This window comes from Hemitrygon akajei, unplaced genomic scaffold (assembly GCF_048418815.1).
Source record: "Hemitrygon akajei unplaced genomic scaffold, sHemAka1.3 Scf000177, whole genome shotgun sequence".
In the NCBI taxonomy this organism is placed as follows: Eukaryota; Metazoa; Chordata; class Chondrichthyes; order Myliobatiformes; family Dasyatidae; genus Hemitrygon; species Hemitrygon akajei.
In genome coordinates, this window is record NW_027332063.1 from 57,236 (window position 1) to 84,283 (window position 27,048).

At 47.4% G+C, this 27,048-nt stretch overlaps 2 protein-coding genes across 4 annotated transcripts in view; one reads left to right on the plus strand and one right to left on the minus strand.

Annotated features, from left to right (window-relative positions):
- LOC140724240 (NACHT, LRR and PYD domains-containing protein 3-like) overlaps positions 1-10,854 on the plus strand; it is a 57,282-nt gene extending 46,428 nt beyond the window's left edge. For 2 of the 3 annotated variants that reach the window (XM_073038718.1, XM_073038720.1), the window contains 6 exons: positions 652-822; positions 4,136-4,306; positions 5,212-5,382; positions 5,875-6,045; positions 7,425-7,656; positions 10,633-10,854. In XM_073038718.1, the coding sequence (XP_072894819.1) occupies positions 652-822; positions 4,136-4,306; positions 5,212-5,382; positions 5,875-6,045; positions 7,425-7,620 (880 nt within the window). In that variant the 3' untranslated portion in view covers positions 7,621-7,656; positions 10,633-10,854. The remainder of the gene's footprint in view (positions 1-651; positions 823-4,135; positions 4,307-5,211; positions 5,383-5,874; positions 6,046-7,424; positions 7,657-10,632) is intronic. The other variant, XM_073038719.1, reaches the window with a different exon arrangement.
- A 5,334-nt stretch (positions 10,855-16,188) lies between these two features.
- On the minus strand, positions 16,189-20,201 carry LOC140724239 (uncharacterized). The gene is made up of 2 exons (XM_073038716.1): positions 20,153-20,201; positions 16,189-18,846 (listed from the first exon to the last, which is right to left on the minus strand). The coding sequence occupies exon 2, from the start codon at positions 18,448-18,450 to the stop codon at positions 16,975-16,977; it is 1,476 nt and encodes a 491-aa protein (XP_072894817.1). The 5' UTR covers positions 18,451-18,846; positions 20,153-20,201; the 3' UTR covers positions 16,189-16,974.
- Positions 20,202-27,048: the final 6,847 nt, after the last annotated feature.

Genomic DNA, 27,048 nt, shown 5'->3' on the forward strand with positions numbered 1-27,048 from the left:
CACCCTCATTAATCAGCAACCTATCAGCGTCTGTTTTAAATATACACAATGAAGTAACCTCTGTGGTCGTTCCATAGATTCACCACCCTCTGTCTAAGGATGTTCCTTCCCCTCTCTGTTGAATAGAAGTCCCTTTATTCTTAGGCAATATCCTCTTTTCCTGGACTTTCACCTCATCCTTTGGTGTTAATGAATTCTATAGATTTTCCACCTTCCTCAATATCATTTTTATTCTGAGCCTGTGCGCTCTAGTCTTAATAACTTCCCCCCAACCCCCCCCCCAAACTATGGGAAGCATTCTCTCCACGTCCACTCTGTTTTGGCCTTTCACAATTTGATAGGCTTCAATGAGATCCCCTGGCACTCTTCTAAACCCCAGGGAGTCCAAGGCCAGAGACATCAAATGCACCTCATGCTTTAACCCTTTCATTACTGGGATAATTCCTGAAGCCTCTTCTGCACCCTTTCCAATGCCCACACATCCTGTCTTAGACAAGGGCCCCCAAGTTGAGGGTAGATGAACCTTCACGGCCGCTCCTGCTCCTGTAACTGTTCTGTTTTAATGTTGGGCACCAGTCGTTCACAGTAACGTTACCACGCAATCCCTGTTTTACTTCACTCATCTGCATTTGTTCTCTTTCCGATGCTCAGGGTGAATGACAATGGTCTCACCGCCTCTTGTTCCGAGGACCTCGCGTCCGCCCTCCGCACCACCCCCTCACTGACGAGGCTGGAGGTGGGCAACAACAACCTGGGGGATTCAGGTGTGAAGACGCTCTCTACTGCCCTGAAGGATCCAAACTGTAAAATGCAGAAACTGTGGTAAGTTCGCGATGGAGTCGGATTCTGGACAAAACTGAACGCAGCGGTGTCTGACGCACAGAGGCCACTTCATAAGGTGCACCTGGTCGTTAATGCAAGTATCGAACCAGCCAATCATGTGGCAGCAAATTGACGCATAAAAGGATGCCTACATGGTCAAGAGGTTCATTGGCTGTTCAGGCAAAGCATAAGGTTGGGGAAGACGGGGTGGTATGAGTATCTCAGAAACTGCTGATCTGTGTGGAGATTTTCACGCACAACAGAGTCTAGAGTTTGCAGGGAGTTGAGTGAAACAGCAAAAATAAATACAGCGAGCAGCAGTTCTGTGGGCGAAAATGCCTTGTTAATGGGAGCAGTCAGAGGAGAATGGCCGGATTGGTTGAAGCTGACAGGGAGGTGACAACAGCTCAAATAACCGGGCATTGCGACGGTGGTGTGCAGAAGAGCAGCTTTGACCGCACAGCACGTTGAACTGTACAAGGGGTGCTTGGGTTCTGGTCCGACATTGCGGTCGCTTTGTAGTGTGAGCGTTCCAGTCTGGAGAGTGGGTTACTTTCCTCTGAGTGCCTCACTCCCAGCCGGTGTGAGCTGGGATCTATGTAGCGAGGAGATGTTGGATACGATCCGGCGGGGGATGGAGTGGGGTGCCGAGGTCTACTGAGGGTCGCTGAATATGACTTTTGGAAGAGTTGAGCTTCAACCGGTGCATATTTTAACCGTTTAATTATAATGGGCCCTTTTTGTGTGTGTGTGTTTTTTTTTCTCTTTCTTTGCCATCCATTTTGTTAGGTTAAAACTCATGAATATAATTCCTCTAATCGTGTGCAGTGCGCAGTCTGTTAATTCTTGTCACTGTGGTGTCACGGAGTAGCAAATTACACAGCATCCACGCAAACCGGCGTCTGGGGTGGGACAGCTGACCCAATCTCACCGATTGGGGTGGGACCGTAGTGTGCATGCCCTAGACTTACACAGCTCAAGGAAACTGGGGTGGGGGCGTGGGTTCATGTACCTTGCTGGTAGGGTAGCGGACACCAACAGAATCAACAAACTCATTCGTAAGGCCAGTGATGTTGTCGGGGTGGAACTGGACTCTCTGACGGTGGCGTCTGAAAAGAGGATGCTGTCCAAGTTGCATGACATCTTGGACAATGACTCCCATCCACTCCATAATGTACTGGTTAGGCACAGGAGTACATTCAGCCAGAGACTCATTCCACCGAGATGTAACACTGAGTGTCATAGGAAGTCATTCCTGCCTGTGGCCATCAAACTTTACAACTCCTCCCTCGGAGTGTCAGACACCCTGAGCCAATAGGCTGGTCCTGGACTTATTTCCACTTGGCATGATTAACTTATTATTATTTAATTATTTATTCTACACTTTTCTTGGTTGTTGCAACTGTAACGAAACCCAATTTGACATTTGTACCAAATACCAATCTTGTAGGGCTTATTTCTTACGTCTTAATTTGTTTGTTATATTATTACTTTGTGGGTGAGTTAATTGTGCTACGTTTCGCACAAATGGAATGTTGTCTTGATTGGTGGTATATGTGTATTCAGTGGCATGCAAAAGTTTGGGCACCCTTGGTCAAAATTTCTCTTATTGTGAACGGCTAAGCGGGAAAAAGGTGACCTGATTTCCAAAAGGCATAAAGTTAAAGATGACACATTTAAAAAAGTACTTTAAGCAAGATGACTGTTTCATTTCCATCTTGTACAGTTTCAAAATAACAAAAAAGGAAAAGGGACCCAAGCAATAGTTTGGGCACCCTGCATGGTGAATGCTTAGTAACACCCCCTTTGGCAAGTATCACAGCTTGTAAACGCTTTTTGTAGCCAGCTAGGAGTCTTTCAATTGTTGTTTGGCAGATTTTTGTCCATTCCTTCTTGCAAAAGACTTCTAATTTTGTGAGATTCTTGGGCCATCTTGCATGCACTGCTCTTTTGAGGTCTGTCCACAGATTTTCGCTGATGTTTAGGTCGGGGGACTGTGAGGGCCATGGCAAAATCTTCCGCTTGCGCCTCTTGAGGTAGTCCATTGTGGATTTTGAGGTGTGTTTAGGATCATTATCCTGTTGTAGAAGCCATCCTCTTTTCACCGTCAGTTTTTTTTTACAGACAATGTGATGTTTACTTCCAGAATTTGCTGGTATTTAATTGAATTCATTCTTCCCTCTACCAGTGAAGTGTTCCCCGTGCCACTGGCTGCAACACGAGCCCAAAGCATGATCGATCCACCCCCGTGCTTAACAGTTGGAGAGGTGTTCTTTTCATGAAATTCTGCACCCTTTTTTCTCCAAACGGACCTTTGCTCAATGTGGCCAAAATTCAGAGTCAGAATTTTGCAAAGGAACATCCAAACAAGCCAGATGCATTTTGGAAACAAGTCCTGTGGACTGATGAAGTTAAAATAGAACTTTTTGGCTGCAATGAGCAAAGGTCCGTTTGGAGAAAAAAGGGTGCAGAATTTCATGAAAAGAACACCTCTCCAATTGTTAAGCACGGGGGTGGATCGATCATGCTTTGGGCTTGGGTTGCAGCCAGAGGCACGGGGAACATTTCACTGGTAGAGGAAAGAATGAATTCAATTAAATACCAGCAAATTCTGGAAGCAAACATCACATCGTCTGTAAAAAAAAAAAGCTGAAGATGGAAAGAGAATGGCTTCTCCAACAGGATAATGATCCTAAACACACCTCAAAATCCACTATGGACTACCTCAAGAGGCACAAGCTGAAGGTTTTGCCATGGCCCTCACAGTCCCCCGACCTAAACATCATCGAAAATCTGTGGATAGACCTCAAATGAGCAGTGCATGCAAGACGGCCCAAGAATCTCACAGAACTAGAATCCATTTGCAAGGAAGAATGAGCAAAAATCCCCCAAACAACAATTGAAAGACTCTTGGCTGGCGACAGAAAACGTTTACAAGCTGTGATACTTGCCAAAGGGGGTGTTACTAAGTACTGACCAAGCAGGGTGCCCAAACTTTTGCTTCGGGCCCTTTTCCCTTTTTTGTTATTTTGAAACTGTAACAGATGGAAATAAAAAAGTAATCTTGCTTAAAATATTAAAGGAATGTGTCATCTTTAACTTTGTCTTTTGGAAATCAGGTCATCTTTTACTCGCTTAGCTATTCACAGTAACAGAAATTTTGACTAGGGGTGCCCAAACTTTTGCATGCCAGCGTATGGCTGAACTTGAGCATGAACCTGTCATCGCTCTATTTGTCAGATTTATTTACAGTACATTTATGGATATTTTATCTTTATAATCTTTACTTTTTATTCCCTCTAACGACCCTCAGCCTGAGTAAAAACGGTCTGACCGCCGACTGCGCCAGAGATCTCACCTCCATTGTCGCTGCAAACCCAACGCTGACTGAGCTGGATCTGGATCAAAATCACTTGGGAGATTCTGGAGTGGAAGTGTTGTCCGAGGCACTCAGGAAGTCGAACTGCAATGTCCAGGAGCTGAGGCAAGTGTCAGAATGATGACATTACGGACGGGAGGGTAGCGGAGTGGTTAACGCAATGCTACAACAGCACCAGCGACCCGGGTTCAGTTCCCTCCGCTGTCTGAGATGAGTTTGTACGCTCTCCCCGTCACCACGTGGGTTTCCTCCGTGTGCTCTGGTCCATTCCCATATTCCAAAGACGGACCGGTCTGCAGGTTAAGTGGGAGGCGCAGACTCGTTCGGATGATTGGGTCCATCACCCTGCTGAAGTACAAGAGAAATAAACAAATTAAAAACAATTTTTAAATGCCTCAGTAATGTTAGGGCTATCAGAGATAGGGGCAGAATTAGGCCATTTGGCCCATCGAGTCTGCTCCACCATGGCATCTTGGCTGACCCATTTCCCTCTCAGTTCCAATTCCCCACCTTCTCTCTGTATCCTTCCATGCCCTGACTAACCATGAACTCATTAACCTGTGCCTTAAATACACCCAGCGACTTGGCCTCCACAGCCGCCTGTGGCAACAAATTCCACAGATTCACCACTCTCCAGCTAGAGAAACTCCACCTCACCACTCTTCTCAGTGCACATCCTTCTGTTCTGAGGCTGTGTCCTCTGGTCATGGACTTGCCCCGCTGTAGGAAACGTCCTCTCTCCACATCCACTCAATCAGGGCCATTCGACAATCGATAGCTTTAAATGAGATTCCAAACCCTCCCCCGCCACATTCTTCTGAACTCCAGTGACAGGAGGCCCAGAACCATCACACCATTGACTGGATAAAGTCCTTAAAGATAACACAGATGATCCTGATCTGTTTTGTATCACCAGACGACAATTACATGCCGGACGGTTGGTCACATTCGTTCCTTCCAGTGCGAGGCTCACCTGATTTCTATTCCTCTTTCCTTCCTCCGTTCCCCAGTCTGAATGACAACAGCCTCACCGCCTCTGCTGCCGAGCATCTGGCCTCGGCTCTCGGCAATAACCCCTCGTTGACTGCACTCTCACTGGGTGACAATAATCTGGGAGATTCAGGAGTGAAGCTGCTGTCCGAAGCTCTGAAGACCACAGACTGTAACATACAGGAATTACGGTAAGAAAGTGTGGGGGATAACGAAACCCTGAGGCACACCGCGGATGCCTCTAATCAGCAAATAGACTTTATTTTGTACAAGTATTGTCGGGCGGCACATTTGCCTGTTTTTATGATGATAAAGGATGGAAAGCTGGCAAACCGCCGGGCGGATTCGAACTGGGGACCATTCGCCTGAAGGTCTGGTGCTGATTTCACTACACCACCGGCCGGCTGGTTGGTGTGAATGCAAATGTCTAATTGACCAATCATGAGGCAGCACCCCAAAGCACAAAAGAACGTGCAGCCATGGTCAGGAATTGTTGTTCAGACCAAACAGCAGAGTACTGTAGGAACGTGATCAAGTGACTGTGGCCGTGGAGTGATTGTTGGCAGGAGACAGGGCAGGTTTGAATATCTCAGAAACTACAGGAGCTACTGAATAACGTGGCCAAGGAGTGTGTTACATCAGATTTTCATTTTGTTTCTGGGGCCTGATTCTCTGATCCCTAGGCTGAACAACAATGGTCTCACACCGTCCTGCGCGGAGGATCTCGCCTCTGCGCTCGTCACAAGCGACACGTTGACGGGACTGTACCTGAATGACAATAATCTGGGAGATTCCGGGGTGAAAGTGCTGAACGAGGCGCTGATGCATCCAGACTGCAAGATAGAGAAACTGGGGTGAGTACCAGTCTTTGAGAGGCACTGAGACATCGGACTTTCCAGGGCCTTTCAAGATCACAGCTTCAACACATTTTCCAATGCAGTAGCTCATTGCATTAAAAACGGAGAGCGATTCTGGAGTCAGGATACAGGATTGCCTACCGCAACAAATATAAAGGGGAGTAAAACAATTGTTACTCTGGATCCAATTCTGAATAAACATGATTCATAGAGCATACTGTACAAAAGTCTTAGGCACATACAGTATATGTAGAAAGGGGTCCCAAGATTTGTGCACATTACTGTAACATGTCTATGTATTACACTGACCTACTGCAGCCAAAAAGCAATCATGACACGTGATAAACCTGATTCAGATATGGTCCTGCATTCTGGGCTGAAAGTGAGGAGGGGAAAGGCAGAGAGGAGGGAGCATAAAACATTCTGGAATGATCAATATCTCAGTGCTGGGTGCATCTGCTCCCGCGCCAAGCCCCTGTCCCTGGCACTCCTCTGCGAACTCACCTGCACCCCTCCCCCGGCGCTCCACCCTCGCCATTCCCAACATCCTTTGCTCGCATCGGGTTTAACACCTCGCACTCTGTTCTCAACGTTGACATTTGCAATAGTGTGCAAAAAGGTTAGAACCCTAGCTATATCTACAAACGTACATATACACCTCAGTCTGTTGCACACTACTGTATATAATCATTTCATCAGTCCTATAGAACACAGCATACAATGATCCAAGTGGTATATGCGATTACTTACATAAATTGACAGATTCTGTGTACCTAAACTGATACTAGGCGCAGGAATATGTGAAATTAAGGGGACTTAGACATGAAGTGATGAGAGTTAAATTGTGACCCTTGGCAAGAGCAAACCTTGCCTAATTTGTCTCTCTCCCTTTTTCCCTCCCTCTCTCCGTGCTGTCCTACCCCCACCCTGTTTGTTTTTCTCCATTTCTCTGGCTTTCTCCATTTCTCCATTTTCTCGTCTGTCTCACTCTCCTCTCGTCCTCAATCTCCACTCTCCCTCACTCTCCTCTCTCTCTCTCATACACACGCACACATTATGTTTCTTCTACAACCCCCACTTGCTCCTTCTCCCTCTGACTCACACTCATGCACAATTTCTCTGTCTTCTCTATCTGCCACACTTGCTCTGCCCCTCTTTTGCACTTCTTCTCACCACTCTCTGACACACCTCTCTCTCCTACCCTTCCCACTTGCTCTGACCCACTCTTCCACCCCGTTCTCTCTCTACCCGAATCCCTCCCACACGCTCCCCATCTCCCCACTCTCCTTCCCCCCTCTCGGTTTGCCTCTCTCTCATCCCTCCTCCTCCCTTGTCCCCTCCCCCTCCTTCTCCTTCTCCCTCTCTCGCACCCCTAGTCTTTCCGGCACTGGTCTCACTGACTCCGGCTCGGAAGACCTGATGTCCAACCTCAGCACCAATCCCAAGATGAAGGACGTGAACCTGGGGTCGAGTTTCTCCTCAGACCAACTCAGTTGCTCACTCTCCTCGACTGATCATCAGGAGTCTGATGTGGAGACAGTGAGTGTTTCCTGTGTTGATGGGAAAGCATAGAATTCCAGGCAAAGTCTCACTGATAGAAAACAAATGGTAACGTGGAGCAGTTGTAATTTTCACTGTCTGTGGATGATTTATGACTTGCCGAACATGACCAGGTTTTGTTTTCAATTTCAATGCCTGATTTCAGGCAACTGCAACTATTGGCTTTGTAATAACAAGTAATACGGGATGCCAGTGGGATGGAAGTCTTCTTTGTCATGCAGCATGGAAGCAAAAGATGTCAGTCTGTCTGCTATTGGTACCGTTTTTCGACAGTTCATTTTATTTTGCGTGCAGGCCATTTATCAGTCTTGGTCTGTGCAGTTTTACAAGTTTCAATTGTCCTCAGTTCTTTGAATGTGTGTAAGGGAGTGAATCTCAAAGTATAGGGTGACATAAACATACCTTGATAATAAATTTCCTTTCAGGTTTCAACTTAAGACCATCAGACCATAAAATAGAGGAGCAGAAGTGGGCCGTTCGGCCCATCGAGTCTGCCCCGCCATTCAATCATGGGCTGATCCATTTCTTCCAGTCATCCCCACTCCCCTGCTTTCACCCCATCGCCTTTGATACCCTGGCAAATCATGAACCTATCACTGCCATAGATACACCCAACGACCCGGCCTCCACAGCCTCTCGTGGCAACAAATTCCACAGATTTACCACCCTCTGACTAAAGTAATTTCTCCGCATCTTAGTCCTAAAATGACATCCTTCAATCCTGCAGTCGTGCCCTCTTGTCCTAGAATCCCCTACCATGGGAAATGACTTTGCCACATCAGGACTTTTAACATTCGGAATTTTCTTACGAGATCCCCTCTCATTCTCCTGAACTCCAGGGAATACAGCCCTTATGTTCCTCATACGGTAACTCCTCCATTCCTGGAATCATTCTTGTGATTCACCCCGAACACTCTCCAATGACAGTATATCCTTTCTAAAATAAGGAGCCCAAAACTGCACACAATACTCCAAGTGTGGTCTCATGAGTGCCTTAGAGAGCCTCAACATCACAACCCTGCCCTAATATTTTCTACCTCTGAACTTTGTTCAGCATGTGATCATATCCATCCATTTCTTTATTTATTGACCTATCCGTTCATTCATTTATTGATCAGTTTATCCATTTGTTCATTTATTGATCTGTCTTCGTGTTTTTCTACCAGCTTCTCTATTAGTTTGTTTGTCTGTCCATTTATCCGTTGTTGAGGTACAACACAGTAGCCAGTCCTTCTGGCCCATCGAGCCCATACTGTCCTGTTGCACCCATGTGACCAATTAGCCTACTTGCCCCTTAAGTCTTTGGGCCATGTGATGAAAGCAAATCATGCAGAGGGCACCCAGGCAGCCAAGGGTGGAAGGCAAAGCTCCTCACAGGCAGCCGCCGGAATTGAATCCGGGTTGCAGCTGTTGAGCTGACCGCGGCACAACCGCTTCGACTTGTGCAGCACGTAACATCTGTAGTAGTGCTGGCAGTTTTCATTTCTTATTTGGCGGGGGTTAAAGGTGGACTTGTCGAAAACCTTTCATTGCGTCAGTGGAAGGCTGAGCAGGTTGGGTCTCAGCTGATTCAATCTTAGACGAATAAAACACACGCACGCACGCATGCACTCACACACAGAGATATATACACCTATGTTTTATTTCATTCACACATATACGTCTCTGCGTGTTTGTTTGAGTGTGTGTGTGTCTGTCTGAGTATGTATATATGTTGCTTAAAGTAGCCATTTTCTCTAGCAAGGGATATCTACATAAAGGGGCAGAATTTAAAATAAGGGACCGTCCATTCGATGGGCATTGGGATCGGAAAACAGTGTTGTCCGCCCCAGATGCTTTGTTCAAAGTAAAATTTGTTATCAAAGTATGTGTACTGTATGGGGCCTGATATTACCCCAAGGTTCATTTATGTGGGCATCTGCAGTAAAACAAGGTCAATACAAGAGAGTCACTGAAAAAAATACACACAAAGACTGATAATCAACAAGTGTTCAAAAGAAGACAAATTGTGCAAATGCAAAATAAACTGTATAATGGCAATTAGGTAGTTTAGTAAGTGAATAAATAAACAAAGTCTTAAGTAATAATGCTGAAATCAGCAAGAACAACTTACTTCATTATAATAGCCATTCTAAACGCACATAACTTACAGAAATGAATAAGTGGACCGCACAGGAAATATGGTGAATTAAAAGAGGGAATTGGAAGATGAACAGGGTATACATTGTCCCAATATTGGTTATCATCACAGAGGCACTAACTCAAAAGCATTAAACAGTTCGGGCTACACAGTATTATCTATGAGAATCTTCAGAAGGCCACAATTAAACTAGCATAGCCCGAAAGCTTCTAGTAATTGAGAAATGAGTGTGTTTGGCTATGTCCATACCTCTGATTTTTAACGGCTTGAGCTGAGAAAAAAAAATATTCATAGCAATAATAAATTGAGAATATGAGTTGTTTATTTCTTTAAAACATGAGTCCACATTTTGAGTAATCAGTTCAGTTTTCAGTTGAGCAGTTTTTTTTTCCAATGATTCTCTTGTTTTACCGCCAGTGCCCACATAAATGAATCTCGGGGTAATTTTCGACTCTGCTTCAGGAGCCTGAGGGTTGAAGGATGACTAGAGGTCCTGAACCCGGTGGTGTGGGACCTGAGGCTCCCGTACCTCCTTCCCAATGGCAGCAGTGAGAAGGGAGCATGGCCTGGAGGGTGGGCTCCTGGATGACGGAGGCCGCTTTCTTGGAGCGCTGCTCCTTGTAGATCTGCTCAACGGCGGAGAGGGATTTTCCCTGCGATGAACTGGGTTGTAGAACTTTACGCTTTAGCAGAGAGGATTGGGGGTATGTGAAACAGTCAGTGACATAGATTTGCGAGCAGCGACGACAGACGCCGAGCCTATTCTTATGAATTGGGCTGTTACACCTTTTACCCCTGATTCGCGAGAAGACGTCACGTGTTTCTGCTGCTCTGCATTATGTGATAGAGCAGGCATTAATGTCTAATCTCACGTTATTTTACAGTCTGCGGCAGAATCTGTTTAAACCTTTCGGGCAGGAACGGCCGTGGCTGCTGCAGGAATCTGGATCGTGCTTGATGGTGCAAACGTGTTGGACCCGCTGCTTTGGCATTGATGGTTGCCTTGTATATAAAAAAAACCTTCTGGTTATACGATGATATTTTAATGTGTCTTTTTGTATTTTTTTTTACTATATTCATCTTATTAACCCAATAAAATGTAATAGAGTTCACTTAAAAGTGCATCGCTTGGTTATTGTGCAACATCCTGTTTTTCTGATTCAGGGCTATAAACTTACTTGTAACTTCTATAACAGTTGCAGATGTCCCTATTCAATTTGCTTGCGGAATTCTCTCCAGCATCTACAAAGTCAAAAGAGGCAGTCAATGTTTCAGATCAAGTCCTGTATCCGGACCTGGATAGCGGATGCGTGAGGCAACCAGTATAGATGGTCGAGAAGGAGGGGTGAGAGGAGACAGGACCTGGGAGGTGAAGTCTGACCAGCTGAGGTCGGAGATGATGAAGATAGTCACAGAGGAGAAGATTGAGAGCTGGGTCCTCTGGATAGGGAAAGACTTGTCAGTGTGAAGTGCATAACTCTTGAGAGTCTATTAATTTAATGTGGTGTCGTAATTTCAAACCAACTGACGGGGAGTGTCAATGGCGATTAGAGCTGAGGCTCGTATCATGAAATTTATTGTTTTGCGGGAGCAAATCGTTCGTTCATCATGTGCCGTGTTGTATGACGTGGACGATTATGGCCTTTCCAACGCTATCGTTGTTCTTGACAATTTTTTTCCCCCCAAAGTGTTTTGCCATTGCCGCCTTTTGGGGAGTGTGTTTACAAGACGGGTGACCCCTCCCCACCCACCCCTACTCCCCCGAGCTGTTTCCAATGCCCTTCAAAGATTGTCTGCTTGGCGTCAGTAGTTGCGTAACCAGGACCTGTGGTATGCACGAGTTCCTCAGCCGACCAGCCACCACGTGTGGCCAAGGCTGCACGTGACCCGGATCCGGGGACAAAGCAGAAATCAATCATCGCAGCATCTGGTTTGATAGCACCCAGACAGAATATTTTACCACCGTGAGGGTGGCCGCATCTTGGCTCGAAAGGAAGCCACGGACTGGAATAGAAGTCGGAAGTAAAATAGCGCGCACAAAATTCTGGATGAGCTCAGCAGGCCAGGCAGGGGCTCTGAAACGTTTGTGCCCGGAACGTCGACTGTTGGCCCTTTTCCATCGATGCTGCCCGGCCTGCTGAGTCCCTCCAGCATTTTCTGCGCGCCGCTTTGATTTCCGGCATCTGCAGAGTTTCTCCTGCTTGTGATCGAATTGATATGTTTGTTCGCCGGGGAATCGTGCTTGTGGCGGATGCTGCTGAGGCGCTTGACGAAGTGGTTTCCCCCACCCCCAATCTATGGCGGGTCTCACCAATGTAGAGGAGGCCGGACCGGAAGCACGGGACGGAATACCCGACCCCAGCAGTTTCGCAGGTAAAGTGTGGCGTCACCAGGAAAGTCGGATTCAGGTCGTGAATGAGGTGCCAATCCTCCTTCCCCTCCCTGCACCTTTTTATTCTGCGGTATGCATCCCCCCTTTCTTTCCAGGCCCGAAGACGCGTCTCGGGCCGAAACGTCAACCGCTTGTCCCGTCCTCTTTGTGATTTCTACAAATGATCTGGATGAAGAAGTGGAAGGGTGGGTTAAGAACTTTGCTGATGATACAAAGGTTGGGGGTGTTGCGGATAGTCTAGGGGATTGTCAGAGGTTACAGCGGGACATTGATAGGATGCAGAACTGGGCTGCGAATTAGTGGATGGTCTTCAACCCCAATAAGTGTGAAGTGGTTCATTTTGATCGGTCCAGTTTGAAGACATAATATAATATCAATGGTAAGGCACTTGGCAGTGTGGAAGATGTGAGAGATCTTGGGGTCCGTGTCGATCGGACACTCAAAGCTGCAGCGCAGGTTGACAGTGTTGTTCAGAAAGCACGTGGCGTGTTGGCATCCATCAACCGTGGGATTGATTTCAAGAGCCTGAGGTAATGGTACGGCTCTATAAGACCGTGGTCAGACCCCGCCTGGAATACTGGTCACCTCGCTACAGGAAGAATGTGGATACTTTAGAGCAGGGGTGTCAAACTCATTTTAGGTCACGGGTCGGATTGAGCAAAATGCAGCTTCATGCGGGCCGGATCACTCGGACGCGTGCGAACGCAGCTTTCGTTGCCTCCGTTTTTTCAGCCTGCTCTCATGTGTCTCAGTCACTGCTATAACTACATAGTGTTTCACTTTACTAATTCCGTTTCTTATGAAGAAGACTGCCGAATAAACACTAAAAACCCTGAAAACCTGGTGCCTGAATAAACTCAGCATTAGCCATATCATGCGCCATAGGCGCTTCAATTACTGGGGCCAGCTTTAATAGTAATTAGATATTATCTCGCGGGCCAAAGATAATTCCACCGCGGGCCGGATTTGGCCCGCGGGCCTTGAGTTTGACATATATGCTCTAGAAAGAGTGCAGAGGGCATTTACAAGGGTGTTGCCTGGATTGGAGGGTGTAGTATATGAGAAGAGATTGAGTGTACTTGACCTTTTCTCCTTGGAGCGACAGAGGATGAGAGGTGACCTGACAGAGGTGTATAAGATAATGATGAGGGACATCGATCGTGTGGATAGTCGGAGGCTTTATCCCAGGCTGAAAGTGCTAACAAGAGGGGGCATAGTGTATCACACAGAGGGTGGTGGGTGCGTGGAATGCACTGCGGGCGGCAGCGGTGGAAGCGGATACAATAGGGTCTTTTAAGAGACTCTTATTTAGGTACATAGAGCTTAGAAAAATAGAGGCATATGTGGTAGGGGAATTCTAGGCAGTCTCCACATGGTCGGCACCACATTGTGGGCCGAAGGGCCTGTAATGTGCTGTGAATTTCTATGTTCAATGTTTAATCTTTTTCTCTAGGTCCTGCTTCCTCTGCTCAGTTCCTCCATCATTTTGTGTGTGTGTGTGTGTGTGTGTGTGTGTGTGTGGTTTATTTGGGACTCTATGCCGCTTAATGGGGTCAGGGCATTGTCGCCGAACAATTTCTCAGTTGTCAGATCCTACACAGAGAATCTCAGAGCAAGCAGATTTTTAAACACGGTCAGTTGCACGTGGCGGCGTTTAAAAAACGCAGGTTGGCGAGAAATAAGACAATTCAGAACGGCTTTGCTGTCTGCGGTTTCAAGCATCCGGGCTTGGGAAGTAAATGTGATCTGAGTGAAACTGATCGTGGAACGATTGTTAGTGTCCGGCGGTGTAGTTTGAGTATCTGAGAAGCTACTGATCTCCTGGGGCTTTCACGCACAGCGCTCTCCGGAGAATACAGAGAATGAAGCGCAACAGGTCTGCGGTCGAGGAGAGTGGGCAAGGATGCGATACTATAGCTTTATAACGCATTGGGCGGATCACTGTCGGTGTATCGTGAGCAGATTCCGACCTGTACTTCCGACTTGTTACCTGAGCAAAAGATGTGCTCGTATTGGAGTGGGTCCGGAGAAGTTTCAAAGAATGATTCCAGGAAGACCGAGAGTGGATGACCTGGATGAGGAAGTACGTGGGAAGGGATTCACTCAGTCATCCAACCTGCAGAAATTTATCCATAACCACTGCTGCTGATTTCCACACACAAATAGATCAAAAGGGATATGCCCAATCAAATCGATAATTAATCGATCAATAGCCCCCAAACAACACGGCACAGCCGGACACATAACAGGGACTTTACATCTCACAACACTGGATTCAGTAATGAAACCCGTGATTAATGTTGTTGTCCCTCTGAAATCATAAGAAACGCACATTAAGGTGCATTTAAATGCGAGCGCATCCCCACAGGTGACCCTCGCGCCTGACGTCACGCATGGGCTTCCCACACCGGGATCTGCCCTTACGTGCACAACGTCTTACGTCATCCATGCGCTGGTGAGCTCGGGCTTTATCAGTTTAATAGCTGGGCTAATAATCACGTGACCAGCCCTCCCCCCCCCCACCGCTGTCAGAAGAGGATTCAGGAGCTGCGCTATTCCCATTGGTGCAAAGCGATGTCAATCACTTGCTACCACCAGTCGCAGAGGTGGACAAGTCCAGGGGGCGTTACCCCCGCTGAGTTCGCCTCCCGCTCCGGCCTCAAACTCCACATCACAGCGGAGTAAATGGCCGCTTTTTGATTTATTTCCATTTCCCTCCAAGGGAAGTTGGGGCGTTTGTGAAGCGTCTCCTGCGGCCGGAGTCTGATGAGTCGCCGAGAGGTAGGAGGAGACCGCTCGGCCCGTCGGTTTGATGCCAGTTCCCTGGGGAGGGAGAGGAGGGATTTTATTGAAAGGAAAAGATGGTGTGAGAGGCGGCGGACAGGATGTTTGTCCCGGTGGAAATCTGTGGAAATGTCTGAGCCCACGGTGGTGGTGAGCAGAGGGATTCACATTGGGGGGGAAACACTGGCAGACTGTTGACCTGCAAGTGGGGCCAATGACAGGGGTGGGAGGTGAGTGGTTGGGGCAACACGGGGCTGCGGAAGATGGACATTTTTTGCACAGAGGATTAACAGAGTGGTTAGAGAGTATTTGTTCCAGAGAGTGCAATGAAGTTTCAATAGACCATATATGTCAAACTCAAGGCCCGCGGGCCAAATCCGGCCCGCGGTGGAATTATCTTTGGCCCGCGAGATAATATCTAATTACTATTAAAGCTGGCCCCAGTAATCGAAGCGCCTATGGCGTATGAGATGGCTAATGCTGAGTTTATTCAGGTACCAGGTTTTCAGGGTTTTTAGTGTTTATTCGGCAGTCTTCTTCATAAGAAACGGAATTTGTAAAGTGAAACACTTTGTAGTTATAGCAGAGACTGAGACACATGAGAGCAGGCTGAAAAAACGGAGGCAACGAAAGCTGCGTTCGCACGCGTCCGACTGATCCGGCCCGCATGAAGCTGCATTTTGCTCAATCCGGCCCGTGACCTAAAATGAGTTTGACACCCCTGCAATAGACTGATCCCTGAAATGGTTGGGTCATCATATAAAGAAAGATCAAATGTGGATAACCCTTTCATTTAGAGAATCGAGGACTGAGAGGTGAACACATTGAAATGCACAACATCATTACCGGTTGAACCAGGGATCCCAGTCTCTGAAAAAGGGGGGTGGATGCCTACATTTTATAATAAAACCCCTATTGTTTTACCTTTACCTCCTCTCCCAGTTTTATGCTTGCCCTGGTCTTTCACACCCCCTTACCTGCTTAAGATTCAGCCCATTAGCAACAGTCAGCAATTCATTCCTTTTGGCTTTTCCTAATGCCTCAGGGGTTGGTGCTTCCAGAAATTTATAAATGTTCATTGCTGCTGATTTCCACACACAAATAAAACAAAAGGGATCTCCCCAATCAAATCGATAATTAATCGATCAATAGCCCCCAAATTTGTTCAAATCCCAGAAACAGGCCCCAAATTTGTTACGAACCATAATGCTTTAGAAACAAGCCAGCAGCAATAGACTACACCTGGAGTCTGGTTTTGATGTTACATCTATCTTTATTAGAATCTACTTGTAATATTGCAACTTAAACAAGATAAACAGAAGTTAACAGTGTTAAGTTTATAACTGTCTGTAAATATAACTCCCAAACTACTGAGCTCGGGGGAAACAAGGCTTGGAGTCTTGAGATGGTAAAGTATGAAAGTTCAGTTCAACTACAGAATAGGCGATGAGAGAGAGAGATTTATAATCCCGGGTAAATGGCGAGAGAAGGCAAATATGTAGAATTGCACAGGTTCCACGGTGGTAAAACGAGAGAACAGTCGCTGTAGATTTTATCCGTCATCATTCCAAATCCACATACAAATTATCACCGAAAGTGACTTGTCATAAGGGGTATCGTCTTCAAGTGAACTACCACACCACACCCAGGCAAGGGTTAACACATCAGCGGTCTTCACAGGATGCGCCAAATCCGATCCACTCCTATGGATCAAACGAGGTGATAATCACACATTCGATATCCATGAATCGATAATTAACCCACCCTTGTGGGCAGTGGAAAGTTCTAAACAGTGACCTTTGGCCACTAGTTCCCTGGTTTCAATCCTTCCATTTTTCCTCCTTTGTCTCCATCTGACTCTGAGTGTCTGTGTCCTCGGTTAAAACTAAACAAGCTGCAAGTCAGACTGATTCGCCTTCTTAATCTCTCTCTCTTAAAATGACAGTCCACAGCAAACAAAACCTAGGGATTCATAACAACGGCCAGTCCCCACTGTGAACTTACTGGTGTGCCAGTAGTTGGGATGACTGTGTGAATCCCTTCCCACAGTCTAAGCAGGTGAACGGCATCTCCCAGTGTGAACTCGCTGATGTCTCTGTAGGGTGGATGACTGAGTGAATCCCTTCCCACAGACTGGGCAGGTGAATGGCTTCTCCCCAGTGTGAACTCGCTGATGATTCTGTAGGTGGGATGACTGAGTGAATCCCTTCCCACAGACTGAGCAGGTGAACGGCTTCTCCCCAGTGTGAACTCGCTGATGTACCTTCAGTTTAGATGAGCAAGTGAATTCCTTGCCACACTGTGAGCAGGTGAACGGCCTCTCTCCTGCGTGAAATTGCTGGTGCACCAGCAGGTTGGATGACTGAGCGAATCCTATCCCACGTTCTGTGCAGGTGAACGGCTTCTCCCCAGCGTGAACTCGCTGATGTCTCTGTAGGTAGGATGACAGTGTGAATCCCTTCCCACAGACTGAGCAGGTAAACGGCTTCTCGCCAGAGTGAACTCTCTGATGTACCTTCAGTTTAGATGAGGTAGTGAATCCCTTCCCGCACTGTGAGCAGGTGAACGGCCTCTCTCCAGTGTGAACTCGCTGGTGGACCAGTAGGTTGGATGACTGAGTGAATCCCTTCCCACAGACTGAGCAGGTGAACGGCCTCTCCCCAGTGTGAACTCGCTGATGACTCAGTAATGTGGATGACTCAGTGAATCCCTTCCCACAAACTGAGCAGGTGAACGGCTTCTCCCCAGTGTGAACTGACTGGTGTGCCAGTAGTTGGGATGACCGAGTGAAACTCTTCCCACAGTCTGAGCAGGTGAATGGCTTCTCCCCAGTGTGAACTCGCTGATGACTCTGTAGGTGGGATGACTGAGTGAATCCCTTCCCACAGACTGAGCAGGTGAACGGCCTCTCCCCAGTGTGAACTCGTTGATGTCTCTGTAGGTTGGACGACTCAGTGAATCTCTTCCCACAGACTGGGCAGGTGAACGGCTTCTCCCCAGTGTGAAATCGCTGATGACTCTGCAGTCTGGATGACTCAGTGAATCTCTTCCCACAGACTGAGCAGGTGAATGGCCTCTCCCCAGTGTGATCTCGCTGATGTACCAGTAGGTAAGATGACTCAGTGAATCTCCTCCCACAGACCGAGCAGATGAATGGCTTCTCCCCAGTGTGAACTCGCTGATGTCTCTGTAGGTTGGATGACTCAGTGTATCCCTTCCCACAGACTGAGCAGGTGAACGGCTTCTCTCCAGTGTGAACTCGCTGATGACTCTGTAGTCTGGATGACTGAGTGAATCCCTTCCCACAGACTGAGCAGGTGAATGGCCTCTCCCCGGTGTGAACTCGCTGATGTACCAGTAGGTTGGATGACGCAGTGAATCTCTTCCCACAGACTGAACATGTGAATGGCCTCTCCCTAGTGTGAACTCGCTGATGACTCTGTAGGTGGGATGACTGAGTGAAACCCTTCCCGCAGACTGTGCAGGTGAACGGCCGCCCCCTGGTATGAACACGCTGGTGTGCCATTAGGTCAGATGACCGAGAGAATCCCTTCCCCGAAATTCAGATGACCAGCCTCTGCCCAGTGTGATCTGACTGGTGTGTCCACAGGTGGGATGCCCGACAGAACCCTTTCTCACACACAGAACAGGTGAATGGCCTTGCCCAGTGTGAACTTGCTGATGTACCTTCAGTTGAGATAACAGAGTGAAACCATTCTGGGGAGGTGAACGGCCTTTCTCCTGTGTAAAATGACGGGCTTGCTAGTTGGTCAGATGACCGAATGAATCCCTCCTCACAGTCTGAGCAGGAAGGATGGTCGATTGAATTCCTTGCTCCACTTCTTAAACATCTGGACAGAGACAACAAAACTGGCATGTCGTGTTTGAGATTCCTGGAGACAAATTCCTTCTCGTTTTTAACCTGTAAAAGATTTACAAAATCCATCAATGGGTGTAGGACGACATTTCAGATGAGATTACTTGAGTTACCAAGCTTTGATCTGGTATCACACTGTTACAGTGAGGTTAAACCCAAGTTGGAAGAGAAATCATCTCCTGACTGGGCAGAGTGCTGGTATCTGGAATGACCATCCATTCCCATATGCGTTTCAAGTTCCAACTCCTTAAAGAGCAGGGTTACAAGCTGCAGCTGGATGCATTTCTTGTAAGTGAGGGCATCAGGGACACTACAGGTCTCCCCTCCTTCCCTCCAATATTCCCTCTGATTTGTAATAACCAGTGTGTACATAAATCTTGTACTGTATTTCTTACCCAGTGACAAGATGTGCACAGTGAATTTTAAATAGAGAGGTATTCATTTTCACAGCTAGCAAATCACTGTCGATAGGAACTTTGATCTCCTCTGGGTTCCATCCAGTTCATCTGCACTCTCACACAACCTATGTAGCAGGCCTGTAACGGGTAATGAAGGATTTTCTCATCAAAGCTTTTGCAGATTCTCCATATGTGGTTTGCTCGCTAAATTACGCTTTAAAAAGTCAGATTTCCAAATATCACTCCACTTCTTCCCACTCTCAAATTCCCCAGCAACTTTTGCAACACCAGAATACACACAGGTAACACCAGTTTCTGGACTCTACATAAATATTCCCCCTGATCCCTCCCCCAATGACTTACGATAGTGAACTCAGTGATGGCAATGCCAATGTATATGAAGGGAAGGGCAGTAGTCTGTCTCACTGGAGTCTAGCACATTTGTGATGTGAAAGCTTCTTGTTGCCCAGGGCAAAGGTGTTTGATATCAGAGAGAATGGGTCAAAACATGTTCTCACCGGTAGAAAAGTTCAGAACAGCAGGAGGTAGAACATACAACACACACACACAAAATGCTGGAGGAACTCAGTAGGCCCCTCCGGCATTTTGTGTGTGCTGCTTGGATTTCAAACATCTGTGGAGTTCCTCTTCTTTTTGATTGGAGGTGGAACAAAGGTGATTTTCTCAACTGCTGATGTAAAAGATTTTGTTCCCTTCCTCCGAGTTCCTAATCCTTGCGTTTAGATAGCCGGGGCTCAGCTCTGTCTGAGAGATCCATCGGTTCCCATTCCCTCAGCAGCCGGAAGCTCCCCGGGGCCCGTGTACGGATCGTGGGGCTGAGAGTGAGGGACGAGAGATGGACTGTTCCGGGATTGCCGGCCACGGTGTCCCGATTTCACAGGAATTGTCCTGAAGACGGTGTTTAAGATAAAAACAGGGAAAAGCGCTCTTACCTGCAGCCGACATTTCCAAGGCCTTCAGTGTACTGCGCGCATGCGCGCTATTCGGGGACGTCATCAGCCTGACGCCTGCGCATTTCATCTGTGCTTCAACGCCGGCGCAATTTTTTAACGCAGGGCCTTATGGGTAATCTCGGTACCATTAAAGATATCTGCAAGCACCGATTCAATGTCCACACCTCATTGTTTTTCGCGTTTGTATAAAAAAATCTGCAGCTGTTTTAAGGCAGAAAGTGGCTCCCATAAACAATATACTCAATATCAACGTGTATCTAATGCCAAAGTAAAATGTAGATATAAAACCCAGGAGATTCAGCAGTTGTTGGAAAAACACACACACACACACACACACACACACACACACACACACACACACACACACACACACACGCACGCACGCACGCACACACACACACACACACAGACACACACACACACACACACGCACACACAGACACACACACACACACACACACGCACACACACACACACAGAAACTATTCAGAATAACTGAGGGACTGATCGGAATGTCGCCGGTCAGAATGCCACAGATCACAGATCGATTTCTTTAATTAAATTGCACAAAAACGCACAGTCAAACAACAGATGATGGGAGTTTGAGTTAAAATTAAAATACTGGAAACTAATAAATTCTGATAGCAATTGCAGCAAGTGGACATTCAGATTGCAGACACTGGAGATCCTGCTTTTCTATATCATTCTTTTTTATGGTTTATTCCCTGTAACAGAAGTATTTAAAGACAGTATTGAGAGAACTTTGTTCACAGTTGAATGCGAGCGCGGGATGTCGAACCATTTGGATTTGTTTTCAGCAGAGAAGCCGCTCCCTGCTCTGAGGAATGTCTGCGTGTCGGAATCCGCCCTGCGGACGGGCAGCCGCTTGACACAGAAAACCGCGCTGTGAGTCTCACAGACCAGCAACCCGGCCCCTCCCCCGCAGCTACTAAATGATCCTCGCCTGATTGTCTGTATGAAGGTGGAAGAAAGCGACCTGAAAATATATCCAGACGGAGACAGAACATTCTAGGATAATTGAGGTGAGGCTAATTCAGCTTCTGATATTTATTTCCGATCTTTATTTCCGATTAGCGCGTAATCTGTGTTTTGACATATAACCCTCCTCTGGCGGCGGTGGTAATATTGACCTTACAGTCTTCGTCTGAACTATTGAGCTCGTCGAGATTAAAAGATACAGTTCTCTGATCAGCGGTTACGATTTCAAAGCACGCGGGCTGTTTCGGCAGGAGGAGTTCCGTTTCCAAGTCTTGTCATTTCAGATGAATGCGTGTTGTTTTCTCTTTGCGAATGTGTTTATTGGGGGTGTTTCAAGCTGATTTCCTCAAAGTCCTGAAGAAGCAAAGACTTTATTTCTGTTTAAGGCCTCGATACGTAGTAAACAGTCGTGGGTGTGGGGCGGGGTGACCAGTTACAGTCAGAGGCGGGCGGCACTGCGGAACAAAAGCCATGATTTCACTGCGTGGGGGCAGAAGGCTAGATGGGCCAAATGGCCAATTTCTGCGTGGTGTGTTCACAAGAAAATCTCCGACCACTGTTATTCTGAACCGATTTAATGAGTACAGTCCAAGGCACATGTAAGTTACCTCCCGCAAAACCAAAAACAAACATTGCAGTAATTTTATCATCCAGTGCGCTGGCATAGATGTTACGCAGAAATGGACCCAACACCGATCCCTGCGGCACCCGACTACTCACTGGTGAGGATCAGGCCATCTTCTACCCCTTACTGTCTTCTCCCGAGAAGCCGATGTCAAAGCCAGTTTAACACATCATCTCGCATGCCAAGCCTCTGAACCTTGATAACTAACCTCCCATATGAGACCCTGCCAAACACCTTGCTAAATTGTTCAAAATTATTCCGAAATATTTCAATTCGGTAAATCAACTGTCTTTTCTCCCGGAGCAGGAAGTTGTCACGATCCAGTCATTTCAGTTAATTGCCTTTTCCCCGCGTTCCGCTGGGATCCTTCATTAGGGCACCTGATCCTCTTTCACATCTGCTCGCTGCGGGTGCGTCTCCGGAGTTCTGTGGCATTGCTCGTTCCAGCCGCCAAGAATTTGGATCGTCTACCGAGCCAGTGCGGCAATGCACATTCCGGGCCGCTGAGAACAGTGGACTCTAAGTTGCTTCGGTGCCCGGGTTGCTTTGTGAATCCTGTTGCTCCCCTGGCCAGCTGAGTTGGCGGCCGTTTACCGCCACTCTGAGTCAAGATACGAAATTGTCTGTCGTTGTTTGTTTTTGTCCTTCTGTGTCCAGCTGGGTGTTGCGGGCCGTTTTGCCGCTACCTCCGAGCCAAGATACGAATGGACTGCAGTTGTCTGGTTTTTGTCGTCCCGTGTCCAAATCCAAGTCCAAGTCCAGGCTCCGTGTCCGAGTCCAAGTCAAAGTCCAGGCTCCGTGTCCGATCCGAGTCCAAATCCAAGTCCAAGTCCAGGCTCCGTGTCCGAGTCCAAGTCCAAGTCCAGGCTCCGTGTCCGATCCGAGTCCAAGTCCAGGCTCCGTGTCCGATCCGAGTCCAAGTCCAGGCTCCGTGTCCGAGTCCAAGTCCAAGTCCAGGCTCCGTGTCCGATCCGAGTCCAAGTCCAGGCTCCGTGTCCGAGTCCAAGTCCAAGTCCAGGCTCCGTGTCCGATCCGAGTCCAAGTCCAGGCTCCGTGTCCGATCCGAGTCCAAGTCCAGGCTCCGTGTCCGAGTCCAAGTCCAAGTCCAGGCTCCGTGTCCGATCCGAGTCCAAGTCCAGGCTCCGTGTCCGAGTCCAAGTCCAAGTCCAGGCTCCGTGTCCGATCCGAGTCCAAGTCCAGGCTCCGTGTCCGATCCGAGTCCAAGTCCAGGCTCCGTGTCCGATCCGAGTCCAAGTCCAGGCTCCGTGTCCAAATCCAAGTCCAAGTCCAGGTTCCGTGTCCGAGTCCAAGTCCAGGCTCCGTGTCCGAGTCCAAGTCCAAGTCCAGGCTCCGTGTCCGATCCGAGTCCAAGTCCAGGCTCCGTGTCCGATCCGAGTCCAAGTCCAGGCTCCATATCCAAATCCAAGTCCAAGTCCAGGTTCCGTGTCCAAGTCCAAGTCCAGGCTCCGTGTCCGAGTCCAAGTCCAAGTCCAGGTTCCGTCTCCAATCCGAGTCCAAGTCCAGGCTCCATGTCCAAATCCAAGTCCAAGTCCAGGCTCCGTGTCTACAACCATTCTATTACTTCCTTGTGGGTCAGGCAGTTCTGGATCCACAAAGCACAAAGCAATGTCCCCTTGGACCCATTGCCTTCTTACTTTCTCAATTACCCTTGCATGGGGTACTTTATCAACTGCCTCACTGAAATCCATATACACTACATCTGCCGCTCTACCTTCGTCGATGTGTTCAGTCACATCCTCAAAAAATTCAGTCAGGCTCGTGAGGCACGACCCGCCTTTGACAAAGCCATGTTGACTACTCCTAATCATATTATGCCTCTCCAAATGTTCATAAATCCTGCCTCTCAGGATCTTCTCCATTAACTTACCAACAACAGAATTAAGATTCACTGTTCTGTAATTTCCTGGGCTATCCCTACTCCCTTTTTGAATGAGGGAACAACATCCGCAACCTTCCAATCATACTTCGGTTATCCTGCTTTATATTATTGGCTAGTCTGCTCTCATAATTCATCTTTTCTATTTTTATAGCTTTTTTTAGTTGCCTTTTGTTGGATTTTAAAAGTTTTCCAATCAGCCATCTTCCTACTCAGCTTGCTGCCTTATTTGCCCTTCTCCTGGCTCTTATGCAGTTCTTAACTTCCATTGTCAGCCATGGTTGCCTACCCCTGCCATTCGAGAACTTGGTCCTTTGTGGGACGTATCTATCCTGTGCCTTGTGAGCTTCTTCCAGGAACCTCAGCCATCTCTGCTCTGCCGTCATCCTGCCAGTATCCTCCTCCAATCCAGCTGGGCAAGCTCCCCTCTCATGCCTCAGTAATTCCCTTTGTTCCAATGCGATGCTGATACATGTGAGTTATGATTCACCCTCTCCAACTGCAGTATGAATTCGATCATATTATGCCCACAGCCTCCTAAAGGTTCCTTTACGTTAAGCTTCCTAATAAGATCTGGATTATTACTCAAGACCCAGTCTAAGATGGCCTTTCCCCGAGTAGGCTCAAGCACAAACTGCTCTAAAGAGCCATCTCGTAGCCATTCAATAAATTCGCTTTTACCAATAGAGACACACCACAGCCTGTGCCCTCCTGCCTGTCCTTCCGAAAAAAATGTTTATCCTTTGATATTTACCTCCCAACTATGGGCTTTTTTTTCAGCCACGAATGTCTCCCAACAGCTCTAGTAAGTATGACCCACGAGAATATAGGCACCCCCTCGGATTTGGTACAGGTCGCACCCGCAAAATAGTGAAATTACCATGTGCAGCAGCAGTATTTCATTGACCTTCTGGCCATTGCAAGCTGCAATGATATACTTACACTCGAGTTAAGTTGTTAAGCCTCTGCTGAGAACAAACCCTCTTAAAGCGAAATGTCCCAACGTAGCATTTCTTTCAGTCCTAATGAGCAAATATCGACCAGTGATTTACATTTCTATATGTCGGGTATCATTAGGTATCTTTCTGTGAATTGAATTGTCAGATTCTTTGACCCTGTGATTAAGGAGAAGTGGGAATTGGAAGGAAGCTCTGTTCCCATTTCGACGTGCACAAAGCGAACGGGATATACCTTGCAGGCAGGTCTGCTGGAGTTGCTGGTGTCTGTTTAAACTCGGCTGATATGGGGGGATGGAAGCTGCGTGTTAGGTCAAATGATGGAGCAGTTGATATAAGTGTAGTCTCGACGTTCAGAGAGCCTGTGTCAGGATACGCTGCGGACAGGGCGTCATGTAGTCAGTTGGATGCTTTGAAATGTGCTTACGTCAACACAGTAAGCATGAAGAACAGCAGTAACTCAGTACGTTGTTCAGCACATGGAGGATACATATTTACACCGTATTTTACGGGAGAAAGTCGGAAACAGTAAGGAAATAATCACACTGGGAGCGCTCTATAGCAGCTCCCCACCCCAGTGTTCACTGGGACAATGCGTAGCAGACACGGATTCGGTGTAGGTGGATGTCAGAAAGAGGAAACCTGTAACACTCATAAAACGCTGGAGGTCATGCAGCAACTCTGGAAAATAAAAAAAAAAGACAGTCGACGTTTCAGATCGAATCCCTTCGACGGAACTAGTGTTGTGGCAGGAAAGATGCAATCGCTGTGAAAGTATTCTATAGCCTCCCCTGCCCCTCATGGCGTTGGGACAACGAGGAGATGATAAGCCGGTAGCTTCTGGAACGGTGCGATACAACCTGATTGTTATGGTTGATGATTTCAATTCCCCTAGTGTTGATTCCCACCTCTTTACGAAAGATGTTTCAGAAAATTGGGGCAGAACGCTATGCGAGTCCAGGAAGGATTCTGGACATAGTTTGTGGATGGGCCAGGCAGATGAGATGCCGTAGTACATATATGTCAAACTCAAGGCCCGCGGTGGAATTATCTTTGGCCCGCGAGATAATATCTAATTACTATTAAAGCTGGCCCCAGTAATCGAAGCGCCTCTGGCGTATGATATGGCTAATGCTGAGTTTATTCAGGTGCCAGGTTTTCAGGGTTTTTAGTGTTTATTCGGCAGTCTTCTTCATAAGAAACGGAATTTGTAAAGTGAAACACTTTGTAGTTACAGCAGAGACTGAGACACATGAGAGCAGGCTGAAAAAACGGAGGCAACGAAAGCTGCGTTCGCACGCGTCCGACTGATCCGGCCCGCATGAAGCTGCATTTTGCTCAATCCGGCCCGTGACCTAAAATGAGTTTGGCACCCCTGCCGTAGTGTGTCAGGCACTAGGCGGTGAAATTGATCAGGCGCCAGACCTCTAGGTGGGCTTTTTTTTTGGAGGTGGATCCCAAACTAGGGAGTGAGATTTATGGTGAGAGGGGAATATTTAAAAGGAATATGATCCACCAGTTTTTCCAAGCAGACTTTGCAGAGTATGTGTAGTGAGCTGCCAGAAGGAGTAGCTGAGGGACATTCTTTTATGCAGTTTTATTCAAGAAGCAGTTTATATTGGTACATGGGGGCTCGGGACCCTGAGCGATGTGGGACCATCAGGGGAAGTTGGGAGCATCATGGTGGTCACTGTGGTCATTGGGCTGAAGGGACTGTATACGTGGTCTATGACTCTATCATTGGGATGCAACAGATATCAGTGGACAGGCATGAGACATGGTGTGGACGTTAGTGGTAAAGGGGAATGTTTGCTCCCTACGCCGACTGCTGCTCCGATACAGAGGATGGAGATACGGTCATGTTTGCAAAGTAATCGTGCTGTCTCTGACTCACCAATCAGAGACAACCTGACTCGATGTCTGCCAGTTCTGGGTAATTCAGAATGTCACCAGCAGGTGGAGCTTTCCTCCGTCTGGACCAAAGTGTAAACAAGAAGATTTACAATCAACAATCGTCAGTCAGATTCAGAATGGACACAGGTATGATGGCGGGGATTTTTATACTTAAAATTCTATCCTGTTGGTGCACATGTAGCTAAAATATCAGAGAAAGAAGCATACACAGAGAAAGTGCCATCAATACTGTAAATCGGCCTTGAGCACAGGAATAATCCAACAGTTCCAGCACAGGGAATGGTCGAACACTCTGCTGAACGCGTAAAGCTTTACCTGAGTGAAAGGATTCAGGAGGTCCTGAATCATGTGGATGTGGATGAAACAGACAGGAAGTCAACAGTGATTCTGTGAGCGACGTCAGCGCCTAGACAACAGGCAGGGTCTGTTTCACTTCCAGACTGTTCCTGAAAGAGAAGATGCCTCCAACTGCAATTATAACAGG